Source organism: Hippoglossus hippoglossus, chromosome 10, assembly GCF_009819705.1.
Source record: "Hippoglossus hippoglossus isolate fHipHip1 chromosome 10, fHipHip1.pri, whole genome shotgun sequence".
NCBI classification, from domain to species: domain Eukaryota; kingdom Metazoa; phylum Chordata; class Actinopteri; order Pleuronectiformes; family Pleuronectidae; genus Hippoglossus; species Hippoglossus hippoglossus.
The window spans coordinates 27,136,161-27,156,341 of record NC_047160.1 but is presented as its reverse complement, the minus strand read 5'-3'; the positions used below and the strand labels follow the sequence as shown (position 1 = coordinate 27,156,341).

At 44.1% G+C, this 20,181-nt stretch overlaps 1 protein-coding gene across 5 annotated transcripts; it reads right to left on the bottom strand.

Moving 5' to 3' along the window:
• Positions 1-206: 206 nt before the first annotated feature.
• On the bottom strand, positions 207-19,888 carry nfkb1 (nuclear factor of kappa light polypeptide gene enhancer in B-cells 1). 5 transcript variants are annotated; one of them, XM_034597911.1, is made up of 25 exons: positions 19,721-19,888; positions 18,540-18,621; positions 17,946-18,027; positions 15,396-15,436; positions 14,728-14,826; positions 10,243-10,394; positions 9,987-10,150; positions 9,719-9,877; positions 8,714-8,818; positions 6,300-6,391; positions 5,834-5,972; positions 5,244-5,387; positions 5,031-5,141; positions 4,959-4,973; positions 4,709-4,855; positions 4,382-4,514; positions 4,182-4,296; positions 3,889-4,093; positions 3,290-3,459; positions 3,101-3,203; positions 2,550-2,680; positions 2,336-2,405; positions 2,061-2,224; positions 1,867-1,981; positions 207-1,784 (listed from the first exon to the last, which is right to left on the bottom strand). In XM_034597911.1, the coding sequence occupies exons 2-25, from the start codon at positions 18,576-18,578 to the stop codon at positions 1,708-1,710; spliced, it is 2,772 nt and encodes a 923-aa protein (XP_034453802.1). In that variant the 5' UTR covers positions 18,579-18,621; positions 19,721-19,888; the 3' UTR covers positions 207-1,707. The 5 variants fall into 5 exon arrangements, with proteins under 5 accessions (XP_034453802.1, XP_034453800.1, XP_034453799.1 ...); XM_034597909.1 differs by having other exon boundaries at positions 4,959-5,141; positions 18,540-18,618; positions 19,659-19,888; XM_034597908.1 differs by having other exon boundaries at positions 4,959-5,141; positions 18,540-18,618; positions 19,691-19,888.
• Between the last annotated feature and the right edge of the window lie 293 nt (positions 19,889-20,181).

Genomic DNA, 20,181 nt, shown 5'->3' with positions numbered 1-20,181 from the left:
AAATATCAAACCTCAGTTCTATTTCTTTGATAACGACGTTGTAGAAATCATTGATGATTTATGACATTTCTTTACTCCATATTGTTGAGACTAATTCATATTATTCCAACAACCAATCACTAATAATAATTACTTGACTGATTATTGTTCATAAAATGTCAGAAAAGAATTGTATAAATATATATAAAAGAACAGACACTCAACAGTTTGACGGTTGAGTTTTAATTTAAAAACATTGAATCATAAAACACTGACGACCGTCAATTATATAAAAAACAAGTTTTATTTAAAAAAACAGACAACCAATGAAAAGCTCACGTTGAAGTGTGCAGAGCTCAGAAGATAAATAGCATCTGTTAAACTACCTTTCCCACAATGCATTGGAAGTTCTCTTTGGTTCGAGCAAAAACTAAAGTCCCTTAAGTTCATGTTTACGTTTCAGTGACGAGACAAAAGAAAATGGGTTCAGATGTTTTCATTATAAATGTGAAATTAAATTAACTGTAGTTGATACAATGAACAGCGCCCCCTGCAGCCACATGTGGTGATTACCTCTGTTCTGAGTGTCCAGGTGGTTTCATGCAAATGTCTCAATGTGTTGAGTCGAGCTCGTGTTTTAACAGTTTCCTGCTGAATATTGGAGCTAAACTCTGGTTTTGAACTGATCTCAGTTCAGCTTCACTCTTCAACTGGAGCTGGTTGTGACAGTTGAAGCTGACTCTCAGTCAGTTCTTCTCAGGAGATGGAACCCACTCAGCAGAGAACAGACGTTCAGGGAAAGACACAGTTGATTTAACACATAAAAAAAACATCTGAACTTTACAATCATGTGCGTCTGAAGCACCAATCTCTCTGCAGACCAGTGGCGGCTGGTTAATACGGGCGCTGGGCTCCGCCCCCTCCAACGTCCTGAGGCAAGAAGCCTGAATAAAAATGTTTAACATAATTATATAATATTTTACTGGTACAATGCCCCCGGTCGACCGTCAGCACCGGTGATTATTCAATATAAATTGTTTTTAAACTGTCTTTGGTTCATTTCTGTCTAAATACATTTACTTCCTGGTGCCGGACAAGAGGATGTGAATGTGGGTCCTGATACTTCTGTTAACCATGTGACCTGAGGCTGCTCTTTGATTGGTTGTTGCAGCTCTCTCTCTTTCTTTACAAAAACAACCCGACAAGACAAAAAGAGGATGAAGGATCTTGGTCCAACCTGATTTACAGATTCAGCAGCAAGTGATGAAGACGAGTTTTAAACCCCCGGAGCTTCTCCTGCTCTTGTTCTGAGAAACAGAGACGATAACTGGAGTTGGGGTTTTGTCTCATTGCTTCACCTGTTTGATGTTTCAGAGTGTCGGCACGGAGGTACAGTGGACAACCACGTGGGTGCGAGACCTAAAATACATTTTATCACCAGCCGCCACTGCTGCAGACGTCTGGACAGAAAAGGTCCCGTCAGCAGAGCAGGAATCAGAAAGAGAATTCAAAGTCTCCTGGAAGGTTTCGGTGAATTCCTCTAAACCGACTGTTTGAGGCGCAGGAAGAATATTTACTTTTTCTTTCTGAGAAACAAGAATCAGCCGTCGACGTTTTCACACATTTCATTTAAAACCTTGGTGAGAAACCTTCATTCCTGGAGACGTCGTGAATGATGATGATTGTGCTTCTTCTGATGAAGCAGCTGGAGACGGACCAATCAGGTCCTTACGCTGTGGAAAGCTCCACCCCACTGTCACAGACGCCGCTGTCAATCCGAACGTCCGCCTTCACCCGAGACTCGACTGTGGAGAGAAACCACAGAATGACTCGTCGTCATGGTGATGGAAACAAACCGGCCAGACAACGATCATGTGATCAGCTCACCGCTCGTCGACGTTTCCTCAGAGCGACGCAGCGCCTCCTCCAGGATGCTCAGCGCTCTGCACTCTCCCACTGACCTCAGACCAGCCAACAGGTCACTGACCGTCCCCCCCGAAACCTGCAAACAGCCAGAGGTCAAGGTGTGAAGGAGGTCAGAGGTCACACGAGAGAGACGTGTGTGTGTGTGTGTGTGCGACCTCGTAGCTGTCCAGCAGTGTCTTGGCGGGGGAGGGGCTCAGTCTGAACGCCGTGTTTAGGATCCCAAGGCCCAGACTGTGAGCCAGCTTCTCCCAGCATCCTTCACTCTCCAGGGCACAACACACTTCCTGCTTCACCCCCACATCCAGGCTCGCCAGGTCACCTGCGCACACGCAAACACACACGCAGTTAGGGAGCGTTGTGATTGGTAGATGTAAAACAGATTCAGCCAATCCCCACACTGGCCTCAGTTTAAATGTGTGTGTAGCGCCACCTTGTGGTCGGCTCACGGCTCCGTGAGGAGTTTTGGCTTCGTACTCTTTTCCGTTGAGAAGCTCAATCACCTGGAAACAGACGAACAAAGTCAAACGCTCTGATTCAGATTCAACGCTCCTGTAACCACACCCACCAGTGATGTCACAGAGTACACCTGTCTGTCACTTACACTCAATCAGTCAATATAACAGGCTCCATCAGCGTGTCTGTACCTGGGTGGTGGCGGCCATGTTGAACGGAGTGGTTCCTGGGATGTAGCCTTCGTCTTCGTCTGCGTCGTCATGGCAACACTCGTCCTCTCTGAAGAACAGCGGCTCATAGTTCTCTTTATGAGGGTCGGCCCCTGACAACACAGGAGGCAGGAGCCAATCACAGTTCAGCTCGGTGACTGTATATAAACACGACCGTGGCATCGAGGCCCCACCCACACACGCACTCGACCAATCCTGAGTCAGTCTCAGCTGTCAATCCTCACGTCTCAGCCTGTTTTCATATCATCAAATAACTGATTCAAACCAAACTGATCAGAAACTTGAACAAACATCAAAGTAGACGTTAACTAAATGTTTGTAAAGATGTTTCTTAGTTTGGTCCATCTGCTAACATGGAGGAGGAGGGTTTATGACCTGTACTGCAGCCTGACACCAGGGGGCGATCCAGGGTGATTTGGTTTCAGTTTGGGGACCTGTCATGTCGTCCATCTTTATAAACATGGTGAACAGACAGTTGTTGTTGTTGTCACCTGCGAGCATGTGTTTCCTACCTGCCGCCACCAGGAGCGCTGTGAGCTTGACGGAGCCCCTCCCTGCAGCAGTGTGGAGGGGGGTGGAGCCATTAAAGGTGCAGCAGTCTACGTCTGCATTTCCCTGACGACAGAGATCAAAGGCTGTGATTCGTGTTTAGTGATGTCAATCATTCGTAAGCTTTGCTGTGATTGGATACCGTCGGTTACCTCCAGCAGCAGGCAGCCGGCCAGCGACACGTTGTCGGCCTCCGTGGCGAGGTGGAGGGCGGTCCTTCCACAGCTGCGCTCCTGAGCCTCCACGTTGGCCCCGCCCTCCAGGAGCTCCCTGAGAGAAGACAGCTGATTGGCCAGAACAGCCAGGTGGATCGGGCACAGACCTGGTTGCCATGGAGACAATACACACGTCAGTCCAGTTTTGAATGTGTTGTTGTGTGTACCAGCTGTGTTATTGTGTGTCTGTGTTGTGTTTAACTGCTGTGTTGTGTGTCTGTGTTGTGTACCTGCTGTGTAGTTGTGTGTCTGTGTTGTGTACCTGCTGTGTTGTTGTGTGTCTGTGTTGTGTTTAACTGCTGTGTTGTTGTGTGTACCTGCTGTGTTGTGTGTCTGTGTTGTGTACCTGCTGTGTTGTTGTGTGTCTGTGTTGTGTACCTGCTGTGTTGTTGTGTTGTGTACCTGCTGTGTTGTTGTGTCTGTGTTGTGTACCTGCTGTGTAGTTGTGTGTCTGTGTTGTTGTGTGTCTGTGTTGTGTACCTGCTGTGTAGCTGTGTTGTGTACCTGCTGTGTAGTTGTGTGTCTGTGTTGTGTACCTGCTGTGTTGTTGTGCTCCATCAGTCCTCTCACTTCCTGGTGTTGTAGTAGAAACTGGACCATAGCTCCTCCTCCTTCCTGCTGTGCCGCCAGGTGAAGAGCTGTGTTGCCGTGGCGATCGGTCAGCGTGGGGTCGGCTCCGGCCAATAGCAGCGCCTCGGCCGCCTCGCTCTGCTGCGTGATCACCGCCAGGTGCAAAGGAGTCTGGGACACAGGAGGCGGGGTTACATACACTGCTGTGAACTGCTGTGGTTTTATTTTGAAAAGACTGGGTTCTGTGTTTGTGGAGAACCTGGTACAGGTGGTTCCTCATGTTGAGAACTTCCTCTCCAGGCAGAGCAGAAACCACCTGGGTCAGACTCTTCAGCGCCGCCTGCTGGCTGTGGAGGACCGCCAGATGGAGCCCGCTGAGCGCGAGAAGAGAAAACAAACACTTAACGTTACGATGTTAACGTGAGAAAAGTGGAAACTTGCACAAAGCTGTTTACTGACGTGTCCCCGTCCTCGTCCTGCGCTGCCATCAGGGGGCGCTGTGGAGCCAGCAGGTAAACTGGGTCACCTGTTACAGAGAAGTGGAAGAGAGCCTCCAACTGTCGGCTGGTCCCATGGACCCACCGCTCATCTGCAACACAACACACACACACACACACACAGAGAGACACACAGACACACACAGACAGAGACACACAGACACACAGAGACACACACACAGACAGAGACACACAGAGACACACAGACAGACACACACAGGATGTATACAGGAAGTCAGGAGGAGAAACTCACTCATTTGTGTGTCACTGGTCAGTTCTTGACTTTTACCTGTGTCTGGTTCTGGCTCCACACTGACCCCCCCCTCCTCCGTCCTCCCCCCCACCTCCACGCCTCCAGTCTGGGCTGAAGCTCGCACCGCGGCCCCCGAGTCATCGTCGTCTGGATCGCTGTCGTCCACGGTGTCGCTCTGAGACGCTTTAACACAAATCATTCATTTTGATGATTAAGAATAATGACACGTCCTCGGATCACGATCATTCCTACGTCTCTCTATCGACACTTTGTATCATGTTCTCACCGTGTTTGATGGCTGCTCCTGCTCCTCCTCCTCCTCCTCCTCCCAGGCCAGCCGAGTATCCTGTGGAGAAACCTCCTCCTCCTCCTCCTCCTGCCAGACCAGCTGAGTATCCTGTGGAGAAACCTCCTCCTCCTCCTCCTCCTCCTCCTCCATAGTTATAGGTAGTAAAACCCTGGATAAAACCTGAAGGACAAATCAAACACACCCAGACCACAACAGAAAATGAAGCCTGGTACAACAGAAACACTGACGCTCCTACAGACACTGAAACGTTGATGTCGTTACCGCCTGCTCCTCCTCCTGCAGAGCCAGGGCCTCCTCCTGCTGCTGGACCTCCTCCTCTGTACAGACCTCCTCCTCCTCCATGGCCGCTGAAGTCCTGAAAGTTGGGCAAAGTCTTCTGCCTCTTCCTCTGCACCTCCTCCTTGTCTGAACACACACCGGTAAAGATGATTTGTAGGAAGTGTTAATGTGACACACGAACCTTGATGAACCTTGAAGAACCTTGAAGAAGCAGCTCTGACGCAGCTACCTGAGCTAACGTAGCTTGTGAGGTGCTGATGATTAGCTACACCAGGCTTCTCCCCCAATACCCACAGTGATGCTAATGCTAACGAGGGTGATGACACAGGGCCGTTACCCCCCCCCCCCCGCTCTGATGAGGCAAACTGTGATTTGTGAATCTGGGCAAAACAAATAAAGTTTGACTTGAATGATTGATGTTTCCACTTTTACACCCTCTCCATGTTTTCTTCTGATGATTAGAAGCAGTGGTTCCTGCTGAGCTCAGGTGAGTTTGTGTGTTTACAGAATAGAACTCAGCACTAAGCACTATGGGTAAAATCCGGGCTGCAGCAGTGACCCGTGTGACCTACCGATGATCTGGGGGTGGTAGGTGAAGGGTTTGGGTTCACTGGTCTCGTTGTCGGACTTCCTCTTCAGCTGGACGAACACGGACGTCGGCCTCTGCAGGTTCTGGTCTCGGTACTTCGGAGTCTTGAAGACGATGGCGAACTGATGGCGGGGAACAGGTCACCATGGTTACTCTGTAGCTGCTGCCTCTGATGATACTACACCTCAGCTACTGTGTTTGCTAGATTTAGGTTTTTATGAGTTATTCTTCAGTAACTGCATCAGAGTGAAATGTGTCCGTCAATCACAACAGACGCTAACGGTACCTTGGAGCTTAAAAAGATCAATTTAAAATAAAGGAGCAGCTGAAGATGTTCAAAAAGAAAGAAGCTATAAGTATTAAATAAAAGACACTGTCCTGATAATAAATTGAGATGAAAAGATTAATTAGCAGGAATTGTTGCTAACGTGCTAACTCGTCGTAGTGACCTGTCTGTGGACGTCTGTCGGTGAGAAATCTCCCAGAGCCTCCCAGGTCACCGCCGAGTCGTCTTCTTCATAGAACCGGACCTGGATGTCATCTGCAACAGAACACCGTGATCAGAACTACAGGTTTCTGCAGGTTTGAATAGAAAGAAATAACTCAGGTCTGATGATTTAGACGAGTTCAGGAGGAAAAGTTACAGACTGAACTTTACTTTTCACTGTTCATGGATCAGATTCTTCTTTTCAGTCTCTGTGGTTTTATTATACAAAACTTTGTTGTAAAATAATCCAGATAAACAGGGAAAAAAATCTGATTTAAAATCTGGGTTAGGGTTAAGGTGTAACTAGGTGTTATTAGGGTTAAGGTGTAACTAGGTGTTATTAGGGTTAAGGTGTAACTAGGTGTTATTAGGGTTAAGGTGTAACTAGGTGTTATTAGGGTTAAGGTGTAACTAGGTGTTATTAGGGTTAAGGTGTAACTAGGTGTTATTAGGGTTAAGGTGTAACTAGGTGTTATTAGGGTTAAGGTGTAACTAGGTGTTATTAGGGTTAGGTGTAACTAGGTGTTATTAGGGTTAAGGTGTAACTAGGTGTTATTAGGGTTAGGTGTAACTAGGTGTTATTAGGGTTAAGGTGTAACTAGGTGTTATTAGGGTTAGGTGTAACTAGGTGTTATTAGGGTTAAGGTGTAACTAGGTGTTATTAGGGTTAAGGTGTAACTAGGTGTTATTAGGGTTAGGTGTAACTAGGTGTTATTAGGGTTAAGGTGTAACTAGGTGTTATTAGGGTTAAGGTGTAACTAGGTGTTATTAGGGTTAAGGTGTAACTAGGTGTTATTAGGGTTAGGTGTAACTAGGTGTTATTAGGGTTAGGTGTAACTAGGTGTTATTAGGGTTAAGGTGTAACTAGGTGTTATTAGGGTTAGGTGTAACTAGGTGTTATTAGGGTTAGGTGTAACTAGGTGTTATTAGGGTTAGGTGTAACTAGGTGTTATTAGGGTTAGGTGTAACTAGGTGTTATTAGGGTTAAGGTGTAACTAGGTGTTATTAGGGTTAGGTGTAACTAGGTGTTATTAGGGTTAAGGTGTAACTAGGTGTTATTAGGGTTAAGGTGTAACTAGGTGTTATTAGGGTTAAGGTGTAACTAGGTGTTATTAGGGTTAGGTGTAACTAGGTGTTATTAGGGTTAAGGTGTAACTAGGTGTTATTAGGGTTAAGGTGTAACTAGGTGTTATTAGGGTTAAGGTGTAACTAGGTGTTATTAGGGTTAGGTGTAACTAGGTGTTATTAGGGTTAAGGTGTAACTAGGTGTTATTAGGGTTAGGTGTAACTAGGTGTTATTAGGGTTAAGGTGTAACTAGGTGTTATTAGGGTTAAGGTGTAACTAGGTGTTATTAGGGTTAAGGTGTAACTAGGTGTTATTAGGGTTAGGTGTAACTAGGTGTTATTAGGGTTAAGGTGTAACTAGGTGTTATTAGGGTTAGGTGTAACTAGGTGTTATTAGGGTTAGGTGTAACTAGGTGTTATTAGGGTTAAGGTGTAACTAGGTGTTATTAGGGTTAAGGTGTAACTAGGTGTTATTAGGGTTAGGTGTAACTAGGTGTTATTAGGGTTAAGGTGTAACTAGGTGTTATTAGGGTTAGGTGTAACTAGGTGTTATTAGGGTTAGGTGTAACTAGGTGTTATTAGGGTTAGGTGTAACTAGGTGTTATTAGGGTTAGGTGTAACTAGGTGTTATTAGGGTTTAGGTGTAACTAGGTGTTATTAGGGTTAAGGTGTAACTAGGTGTTATTAGGGTTAGGTGTAACTAGGTGTTATTAGGGTTACGGTGTAACTAGGTGTTATTAGGGTTAAGGTGTAACTAGGTGTTATTAGGGTTAAGGTGTAACTAGGTGTTATTAGGGTTAAGGTGTAACTAGGTGTTATTAGGGTTAAGGTGTAACTAGGTGTTATTAGGGTTAGGTGTAACTAGGTGTTATTAGGGTTAAGGTGTAACTAGGTGTTATTAGGGTTAAGGTGTAACTAGGTGTTATTAGGGTTAGGTGTAACTAGGTGTTATTAGGGTTAAGGTGTAACTAGGTGTTATTAGGGTTAGGTGTAACTAGGTGTTATTAGGGTTAGGTGTAACTAGGTGTTATTAGGGTTAAGGTGTAACTAGGTGTTATTAGGGTTAAGGTGTAACTAGGTGTTATTAGGGTTAGGTGTAACTAGGTGTTATTTACGTTGTTGGGACATTTCACTGATAAACTTAATCAGCAACACAATAAAATGATAAATCAATAAAAGCAACTTGCAGCAGGTGGAGCTGTTGGCTCATTTTCTACATGAAGAGAATCTGATGGCTTCAGACTGATGAAGATTATTATAATTATATTAATTAACAGTCCCAGTCGTTATCCTCCTCCTCACCTCACCCACCTTTCTGGACTTTGTCGCACAGCAGATAAACCTCCTCTCCTCCCGTCACGCAGCCGGCGGTTCGATCCATCCTCACGATCTTCAGGTTGGAGGCGTTCGGAGCCTCTGAAGGGAGGAAAGAAAAGGTCAAACAGCTGCTATCCAGCTCCGTCAGAGGTCAGAGGTCATGAGCTTCACAGAGACTGAATCTGTTCTCATGTCCTCCGACATGCCAGAGCGACAGAAAGACCAATTGACCTTTGTTTTCAACACTTAATTCAGATGACTCAGTCCCGAGACCCTCACTCAGATGTTTGTATGAATAAGACCTGAGTGTTTCAATAAACACGTTCAAGTGACAGAGTGAGTGCAGGAGGTTTTAGTTTTATTATCCAATCGTGAGTTTTCTTTCAGATCGTTTGATCTCAAGGTTCTGAAGAACTTTTAAAAGTTAGCGCTGACGGACATCAACCAAAAACAAGATTTAAAAACACAACTTTAAAGTCAAAGACAAATGTTTCTCCAGAAATGATGATTTCGGTTTGATTGACATCTTCTTTTGTCCTGATCTCATTCCTGCTCTCCAGAGGATGAAACCTTTAAAATTACCTTTCCTCCAGCGCCACACTCAGGACAAACTTGTCAACCCTAACTATGTTCAGCTCTACACGTGTATCATGAATATGTGTCCATGCGTCTGTCTAATACTTTGTGTGGATAAACTGAAAGTGCAGAACTCGAAGCAGGTTTCACTTTCTGACAGGAAGCTGCAGAAACCAGAGCAGCGGGAGGAGGGAAATGAAACCAGGCGAACGGAACCCGACTGAGGTCGGGATGTTAAACTAATTAACTCGTGTTAATTAACGCGTCCACATTACTCCACTGAAAACGCTGCTGGACCCGTTTAAATTTGAAAGCTGTTTTATTTGTCTCCATCCCTCGATTGTATTGATAAAAGATATAATGTTCCAGGACTTCCTCATTTCTGTACTTCAGTTACCAAAGACGTTTTCAGACATGACTCACTGCTGTCGTAGATCGGTTCAGACACGACGGGTTCCAGTCGTCTGGAGAAACCTCCGTCACTGTCGGGGAGGAACGCCGTGAACAAGAGCCGCACCACACTGAGGTCCATTTCTTTAGCCTGTAGAGACGCTGCACTGCTGATCACACTGCGCTGGTGATCTGGAGAGAGAGAGGGAGAGAGAGAGAGAGTTATTACACATGTCCCATGAAACCATCACAACAAAAAGTTGAATTGGTCTGAAAACAAGAGGAAACACAGCGGGCGTACCGTGGAGGTCTCGGGGGACTCGAACCTCCCCCTGCAGGGCATCAATCTCTGGGTGGATGGAGACGCCACAGTTGTATCCCATCCTGAACGCCTCGATCATCCTCTCCTCCAGAGTCTTCGCCACGTTCTTCTTCGTTACATGGAGAATCCCCAGGTTTGGGAAACTGACAAACAAAAACACATGTTCACTATTGTGTGTGTGTGTGTGTGTGTCTGCGTGTGTGTGTGTGTCTGCTTGTGTGTCTGTCCGTCAGACCTGATGCTGGAGTCTTTGGGCTGCAGGTCCGTGATGCAGATTCCTTTGTCACACTGTTTTCCCACCAGACTGTGAGCGTGAAGCTGAGGGAGGGTGGGGAGCGCCGTCACAAGCTGGACCACAACCCGGGCTGGACCCTGGTAGTTACCGATCTGTCACACACACACACACACACACACACACACACACACAGAGTTCTGGGTTCAAACCAACTCCACAAGGACCTCGAACAACCAGGTCTCGTGTCCAAACCGGATCCACCTCAGCTCTAAAGACCAAGGTTCAGGTTTCTTTCTTCGTCATCATCACTCTACCTGAGGGTTATTGTAGGAACATTACATTTGGTTTCTCTATTAAGGGACTAGAGACGTTTCCACTGAGGCTCTGTTTTAAATAAGAAATTGAAAGAAATGAAATCACCGTCCAGTCGATGTTCGTCTCCACCAACCAGAAGAGTTTCAGTCTTTCAAGGTTCAAGGTCTTTCTCGTCATCATACTCAGGTACAATGAAACCGTAAGAGGCTTCTCTCTCCAAGATACATCTATAAAATATATAACTTTGACCTTTGAAATCGTATCAGTTCATCTTAAAGTGCCACTGAACGTTGTTACCAAAGTTAATTCACTGGAGGTGTGTTCACAAGGAAAAACATCTGGATGTGAGGTCCCAGCGACTCTGACATTTGACCTTTCACCACAAAAATTTAAATCAGTTCATTTGTGAGTTCAAGTGAATGTTTGTACCAAATTTGAAAACTTTGCCTCAAGGTGTTCTTAAGATATCGTGTTCACAAGAAGTGTACGGAGGAACTAACGAGAACATAAAGCCTCTGACCACTAGATGTCACCAGCACAGAGGAATACAAACCAGTAAAACGAAAGAAACACTGAACAAACTTCATGTTTCCTTTAATAACAACTAATAAAGAGACACTTTGATCCTGATATGAAACGTGTTGACGGTGGAAGAGTGAATGTAAACAAAGTGTTCCATCACTTCCTGTATGAACATTATCAACGTAGATGATTTCAGAGTTTATTAAATCTAACAAAAATTAAAGCTTCACTGAAACTTAAAGAACCAAACTGTCTTGTTCTCTTCAAGCTTCAGTTGATAGTTTATGATCTGATCTGTTGACTGAGCTGATTTGCATAAAGGAAATCAAATTTAAAAAATACTGTGTTCCTGTTTCCACTGGGCGTGTGTGTGTGTGTGTGTGTGTGTGTGTTTGTGTGTATCACTGCAGGTATTTGCCTGCAGGGACGTTGCAACTGCTGCAGTGAATAAACGAGCCCACTTCCTCTTCCCGGGTCTGTCGGCCAATCACAGCTCTCCGGCAGAGAAGCTGCAGAGTTCCTGGAAACACAGCGGCTGCTGGTGTTTGACGGTTTCCTGGCTCAGAGACGTTCTTGATAAATACCTGAAGTGTGTTGGTTTCTGTCAGTGTGTGATTTCAGTGAGGATCCAGCTTCAGACTGATGTAACCACACGATTTATTTAGAACTTGGGTCAGAGAAGAAATCGATTCCTCAGAGAATAATTCATGTATCTGGAGAAAAACCTGAATCATTAAGTGTTTGATCTGAGACCTTTTCATTCCTTCATGAGTTTGTTCCATGTTTCATCTGATCTGTTAGTTCTGGTTTCACTTTGTAATTTAGGGACTAAAGAATTTAGTCTGACATACGTCCTGTCATCACCTACGTGGGCGGAGTCTACGTATACTTGACTGATTGGTTTGTAGACGGCGTCTGACGTGGGCGTGTTGTCAGTTGGGGGGGTAGTAGTTTTTCTGTTTGAATGGAAAAGATAAATGAAGCTTCATCTGGTTGTCATGGTAACATCATGATGGTATCACTAGCAGCATCAGCACCTTCAGGCGCAGTACTCCACAGTACTCCAGAAGTACTACAGTACTCCACAGTACTACAGTACTCCACTAGTTCAATTGCACCAAATGAACGTCCTCGTGGTTCAAACATTATATCCTCGGAGGTGAAGACTGCAGCTGCTTCCTCTTCTTCTTCTACTGTTTAATTCTGTCTCTACTTCCTGTGATTGGTCCAAAAGTCCAAACTATCCAAACAAGTGTTTTCACTGCAAACCAACAGAACCTGGTTCAGTTTGATCCAGACCCAGAACTCCTCTTCTGCTCTGAGGAACCTTTCACACCTGATGTTCAGGTTCAGACTGAACTGAAGAGTCTGAAGCTCTGAACGATATTGGAGATAAACTCTGGTTTTTAATAACTTCAGAGTGTTTTTAACTGATCTCAGTTCAGCTTCACTCTTCACCTGGAGCTGGTTGTGACAGTTGAAGCTGACTCTCAGTCAGTTCTTCTCACAGGAGATGGAACCCACTCAGCAGAGAACAGAGAACAGACGCTCAGGGAGAGAAGGAGGAAACTTTCTCATGTTCACACTAAACATCAGACTCACTTTCACCAAGCTGCTGGTTGAAGCATCATTGTTCTAAACCTCTCAGCTCAGTCATGATAATTAAATCTGTGATTAGTGTGAACACAGGGTTTTATGAACAAGACGAATGTAATATGAAATGATTAAATGATTGGCAGATTGATTAATAATGAGGAGTTAGGGTTTGATGATGCTTTAGTTTCAACAACATCAGATGTTTTATCATATTTATCTTTTCAGAAAAATCGTTAGCGGCTAACGAGGCAGCGAAGGGTTAAGTGTGTCGATGTTTCTGGGTTAAAGCTTTAATCTGCGCCTGAGACTCAACACCTTCCTGTTCATGACGCAACTCCACTTCCTTCTAATTACATGTGGGGAGCAAATTCCCAACAGACATGAAGCACAGTGGAGGTGTGGAGGTGTGTGTGTGTGTGTGTGTGTGTGTGTGTGTGTGTGTGTGTGTATGTGTGTGTGTGTGTGTGTGTGTGCGTGCGTGCTGTGAGAGTCTCTGCAGGTCTGGGCCTGCAGAGACTCTTCAAAAGCTTCTTTACCCAAAAGCTGAACTTGTTTTTGTTGTGTGGAGACGTCGTTTCTACCGACTCACATTAAATCTGATAAAGCAGAGATCTCAGTGATGTTTGTTCAAGTGTTTCTGATCAGTTTGGTTTTAATTAGTTATTTAATGTTAAAGAATCAGGCTAAAACGTCATGATTGACAGCTGAGACTGACTCCTGATTGGCCGTGTGTGTGTGTGTGTGTGTGTGTGTGTGTGTGTGACTCAACTCCACGATCACGAGTGACGTCACCACCACAAGATGGCAGCTTCATATCCCAGTGATTTTTGCTTAGTTTCTGGAGAAGGTGGAGACGTATCATTGTTTCTATTTAATGTTTAAGGCATCAGCCAAAACTCGATTATTCACAACATGTTATTCGTATTCCAGTGATTCCAGAGGTAAAAGGTAAAAGTGTGAAATTTGTCGACAAACTGAAATAATTCAACATATGAAGAATAAAGTTTCTGATAATAATCATATTGTCTAAACTATTTTTATTTTAATGATCAAATTACAAATTTCAGGCATAAAATGTAGCGTTAACCTTAAAACCAGTGAAGATTAAAGTAGAATAGAAACTATATCATCCTCCTGATCGTTGTTCCACTCGTCCGACCAGAACTTCAGGAGGGTTTTTCCGCTCTGCAGCCTCACGACAGCTTGTTCTGCTGAATTTGTCTCATCACTTTAAAGAAACTTCTATTTCCTCATCCAGACATTTGACACCAACTGGGTCTGGAGACGTTTTACTGTCTCTGGTGTTTCAGTGACATTGGACATCAGAGTGAAGAAAAATCAACCTCAGTGGCGACTGTCTCAAACTAAATTCTTTACTCTGAGGATTACGACATTTGTTAGGACGTGTTCATATATATATATATATATATATATATATATATATATATATATATATATATTTGTATTTATCTCTTCCTCCCTTCTTCATACTATATTTTCTCTGTAAAATATTAAATCCTTTAATCATAACGTTATGTCAAGGAGAGACATAGAAGAAGCATTTCACTGGATGTCGTACTGTGCATGTTTGATGTTTGTGACAAATACAATTTGAATTTTAAATCTGGATTTATCAAACGTTAAATACATTTTCTGAGTGAAGTCAGACAGTGGAGGCAACGAGTCGGACTGCGGCAGGAATGTGGGGATTTCCCGTTGGCTGTGGTTTGGTCGTAACATGTGGGAGTTCCACTCTAAACTAAACAACGACAGTTCAGCTTCTCACTGTGACAGTGTCACAACAACCAGGAAACAGGATCCACAGTGAAACTGCACCAGAGGAAAGAAAACCTCAAAATCTCCTCAGATAAAAGTCCATTAAAAAGTAAACATGACATGTTTGATTCCTCATGTTTACGAGTATCTGGTATAAACATGAAACTATGGAGGGAACTGTCATAGATGGTGATTGGTCATTCACAGCAACTATCAGCTCAACATAGAGTCATGACGACTGAGGGAAGAAGAGGACCAACAGACAGGAAGTGTTACCTTGACGGTGGGGTAGGTCTTCCTGTTCTTCTCGCTGGACGCTCCTGGCAGACCGCCGTGAGACGGACCTTCACAACCGTATCTGAACCTGAAGCCTCGCTGATGGACACACAAAGAGGAACCGCTTTTATTTCATGACAGAGTTAAAATAAACTCTGGGCTCCGCAGAAGGTCACCATTCATTAACCTCAACTTTTACACTTTCCCACAATTACTCTTTCTACTTTTCTGTGAATGCATGAAATAAAAAATAAAGTTCTTGTTTTTAACGTCAGTTTGTCGCAGACGTTTGATTCACATGGTTTCGCTGTTTAAATGAGAATTACAGCCTCTGCCAACCAGAGCAGTCTCAGTCTCAATGATGATGAAACCAGTCACACCAGCCCTGATGCCACGTGCATATCAACACAAAAACAGTCTGTGAAACTGTAAATTATGTTTTTGACCATCACTCTTTAGATTTAAAGATTTATTGAGAAATGTCTTGAGCTTGAAGAAAATATATATATTTGTTTTTCCTTACTGAACAACTTTAAAAGTTATGTGTCGTATCAGATCGTATCGATTCCACTTGTGAAGATGGAAATTATAATTTGCTGTTGGACATACATCGTCCTCCCTGCATCAGTTATCCTCCTCACATGTGATTATTCACTGGTGACGTTTACCTGCTTCGGCTGCTCCAGGATCTGCAGGAACGGTCCGTCCGCTGAAAACAGACACACAACGTCACACGAACCGTCAACACATTCAGAGTCAAGAGCAACTCAACATTATTTATATCAAGTTTCTGATTGACCGATTAATCCGTTTACTGAATCTCTTTTTTTTTTATTCATAAGCATCTGATTGGTCTATTAACAGTAATCGAGTTACCAACATCCTGAAGGTGGCGCTATGATAAAGGTCATGGGGCCATTGATATCTAAAAGGAGAAGACTCAAAGTGGTTTCCCTTTACTTCCAGTCTTTGTGCTAAGCTAAGCTAACTGAGTTCTCTCACAGGGATGAAACCGACTCTGGAGACGACAGAGGACAGGGGGCGTGTTCTTGTATGTGGGCGTGTGCAGGAGTAAAATAAACATCAATCACATTTTATTTGTATTGTCTCATATTCCCAGTTTGTCTCATATTCCCAGTTGGTCTCATATTCCCAGTTGGTCTCATATTCCCAGTTGGTCTCATATTCCCAGTTTGTCTCACAGATGTTAACAAGGATCAACTTCCTCTGATCTTCACTCAACTAGAGTCAAACAGAAACTTAGTGATCAGTGAATAAAGCTCAGTCCCATGTGAGGATCCTCTCCCAGGACACAAGTCCAACAGATGCTGATGGACCTGAACACATCAACACAACAACAGGATTCACTACATGAGAAGAACCAGTTTGTAACATTGATGTGTGGCACAGTGACTGCCGCTCTGTGGTAAACATCAGACTCTCTGACCACGGCCTGGTTAGCCTGGTTAGCCTGGCAGCGTTCAGCTCCATCATCTGTCAAACTCGGCCGGCGAGGTTCCTCCTGTCACGGTTCGTCCGCAGGGGAACACGTGGATATTTCTGAACATCTTTACTTCATTTCACAGACTGGAAACAAACAGGGAAGTGAGACTCGCCACAAACGACTGATACTCACACGTCATGAAACTCCTCTTTCACTTTAACTTCATCACTTTTGATTTGTTTTATATTCAAACACTGAGTGAACATTCGTTTTCCAGACAGAAAGTGTGTTTCCTCAACATCTGTTTAACCTTTGAGCTCAAAGCGAGAAGCCAAGATTTATGAGCCCGGAGTTTCCTAACACTCGTGTTTAATCCAGTCTATGTTTCTTTATATTTTGTCAAAGTGTCTCTATTAAAAGCAGCTGGATTAGATTTAACTCCCCTGTTTGCAGTGGAGCCGGTAATTTACAGACAACTGCCACTGAATCACTGAGCTACTGAAGAAAACTTAATAACATGAAGCTTCTGCAGTTACACAGAGAATCTGAAATGATTTAACAACTTCACAGCTCTGCCATTAATCCCAGAGAGACGTGTAAATACTGAAGGAAACTACACACAGATATTTACATGTTTAACATCACTCAGTGGAGCTCACACCTCCACCGACAGGCTCCTTATGAAACCACACCTACATTCACTGGATCCACCAAATCACACACTCATGAACATCAGTCCTCTGAACATGTCTGATTGTTTTCATCAAGATCTGTGATGCCGCCTCGCATCAACTTCAGCTATTCAGGGCAGCCCCCCCACCTCACTGTTATGCCAGTTCCAGCATCCAGACCACTGATAACTAGAAGAACCACCGGTGGAGCAGATAAGGACCTGACCAGAGGAAGCTGTGTCAGACTCCAGGACTGGAATGTGTTCAACGAGGCCGCCACTGTCAATCAACACATCAACCTGGGGGAGGATGCTAAGAATATTACCACCAACCAGAAACCCTGGTTCACCAGAGAGGTGCATGTGCGTCTGAGAGCACGTAATGCTGCCTTCAAGTCCGGGGACGAAGACGCTCTCAGATCTGCTTGAGCCAACATGAACCTGGACGTGATCCAGAGTCACTTCACTGCTCATCCGACGCTTGTGGAAAAGCCTCCAGTCCATCACAGACGATGGATCACGATTCACACCTCCATAAAATTTCATGGAAATCGGTTCAGTGGTTTTTGTGTAATCCAGCTGACTCACAAAAAACAGAAAACATAGGATCCTCGGTGGAGTAAAGACAAAAACGTCTATTTTTGAAACCGTCTGACTCTGATAAAAAGTTCCATGTCTCCACCAACCAGAGCCGTTTCAGTCACATACTTTTCTTTCCAGACTCATATGAGGTCAATGTGATGTGATTTCAATTTGAAGAAATTCCCTAAAGACAGATGAACAGAGCCTCTTGAACATATAATCATATAATGTTCAAGAGGATAATGGACCTTCGACCTCCAAAATCAAATCTGTAAATATGTGAGTCAAAGCTTCGATTTGACAGGATTCTCTCGAGGAGTTATACGATGTCACAGTGACCTTTGACCGGCAAATTCTAATCCCGTCATCCTTGGACTAACTGAACGTTTCTTTGAAGAAGAAATTCCCTTAATATCGTGTTCACAAGAATGGAACAGACCAACAACCTGAAACCCTCCGCGCTGCCGTCGAGGAGGAAAACACAGCGGTGGAGTCAAGGTGACGTGTAGAAGTGAGACTCACCTGTTCTCAGGGACGTCGTCTGAGACATGGCAGCGTAGGGCTGAAACTCCCACGGTGCATCCATAATCATGTTGTCGAAAATCTGCAGCAACATGAACATGAACCATGAGACAGTTTGAAAACTGCGACCACAAAGATCTGAAGACAGAAAAACATGAACTGTCCACACTGATGCTGTTAATAATAATAATAATAATAATAATAATAATAATTCAACAAATCGGACACATTTCTTCCTCCTGGAACATTTTCCATGCTCACAAATCTTTTTTGTTTAACCTGTTTTTATTAGATTTGAAGTCACAGTGATTTAAGTGAAATAATCTTTCAACCATATTAACGTGAGATGAGTCTCAGTTTGCTTTGCACAGATTCCATCGGTAGGAATGACCTTCAGGCTGAAGTACACAGGTTTAATCAGAGCTTTTACTTTAACACAAGTATCTGTACGTGCACGTGTAAAGAATGTGTGAACTTTTACTTCCTCTGGACAGAGGGAACCATCGACTGTATATAAAAGAAGGAAAAGACGGAACATGTCGGTGGAGACACAGTGAACAGAGGAATCAAACCCACGGCGTCAGGTGAGTTTACCTGATTGTTAGAATGAAGGTAGTGGTCTTCTCCAGCCATCGTGTCTGCAAAGGGCCCGGGGCCCCTCAGGAGCTGAGGTCTGATGAACATGTGACATTTATCATTCAATAATAAAACATTCATATTTAGTCTAAGTTATGACTTTTATAAAACATGAAACAGAAACGAGGTGAGAGTTTAAACTTGAATAATAATAACTAAACTCAAAAGTTATTATTGGTTTTATTGATTTTTCTTTATGATCACACTTGTTGCTGTTTGGCCTTGCGCGTTCCCGCCCCGGTCTCACGTGAACGCGCCTGTGTGAAGCATGCTAGCTCCGCTGCTAACAGCTAACACCGCCGGACGGAGCTAACAGGAAACTAACGGGGAGCTAACGGGGAGCTAACAGGAAACTAACGGGGAGCTAACAGGGAGCTAACAGGGAGCTAACAGGAAACTAACGGGGAGCTAACAGGTAGCTAACGTGGAGCTAACAGGAAACTAACAGGAAACTAACAGGGAGCTAACAGGGGGCTAACAGGTAGCTAACGGGGATCTAACAGGAAACTAACAGGGCGCTAACAGGGAGCTAACAGGGGGCTAACAGCTAACAGGAAACTAACAGGGAGCTAACATGAAGCTAACAGGGAGCTAACAGGAAACTAACAGGTAGCTAATAGGGGGCTAACAGCTAACAGGAAACTAACAGGGAGCTAACATGAAGCTAACCCGCTACACAGTCTGTTATATATGAGAAACGTCACAAGAAACTTAGTTTGAAAATCCTCCAATTAAAGCTTCATATAAATGTGTCAACAACAACAAACACACACACACACGCGCACGCACACGCACACACACACACACACACAAAGTTAAAACGGCGACAAACTCCGGATGAAATGTCTGAAAACGCAGGAAAGCGAGCGAAGCAGCGACGTCACGGATGTAAAGGTGTTAACCAGCTCAGTTAGTGGAGCTCAGGAGGAAGTGCTGTGCGTTCAGACTGGTCACCAGCACCGAGTTAGTCTCTCTCCAGCTGGTTCACCTCCGCTAACCTGCTCCTCTAACCTGCTAACCTGCTCCTCTAACCTGCTAACCTGCTCCTCTAACCTGCTAACCTGCTCCTCTTCTCACCTGGCTAACTAGTTACCTGCTTCACTAGTTACCTGCTTCCGTCTGGTTAACGTAGTGAACTAGTTACCTGTTAGGGTGAACACTCGAGTCTCTTCACTTCGTCGCGTGCAGCAGCGACACTTTGTAAAAACATCATTTAATCCACAAGAAGAAAAGAGAAGCTCGAGCTGCGGAATCGAACATGTGACGACACACTTTGTGTCCTGCACACCGGAATTTCCCTCTGACGTCACACCGCTACAAGGCAGAGACAACACGAAGAGGTCTCACTCCGACGACAAAACGCTTTCCAGCAATACTCATAATGAAGAAGTCTAAGCTACGGAAGCCGAGCGCTGCCCACCACTAGTTTTAAATGATTTGTACCAACTCGAAATTCTGAGATTAAACATCAACATTTGCAAACAAAATCTCAAAGTTATGAGATTGAATAGTAAAAATGATCAGTTGTAATTAACATTATATAATAACAAATTATGGAATTTAAAAAAATCTATAATTAGAAGATTAAATAAATGAAAAT

Bases quoted from the DNA above. Each gene is read 5' to 3' on its own strand.
- nfkb1 (XM_034597909.1), bottom strand. From the start codon at position 18,578: ATGGCTGGAGAAGACCACTACCTTCATTCTAACAATCAG. The intron at 9,878-9,986 runs GTACGCCCGCTG...CTCTCTCTCCAG, and splicing joins AGTCCCCCGAGACCTCCACG to ATCACCAGCGCAGTGTGATC. The intron at 2,225-2,335 runs GTGGCGCTACAC...GCGTGTGCGCAG, and splicing joins AGCCGTGAGCCGACCACAAG to GTGACCTGGCGAGCCTGGAT.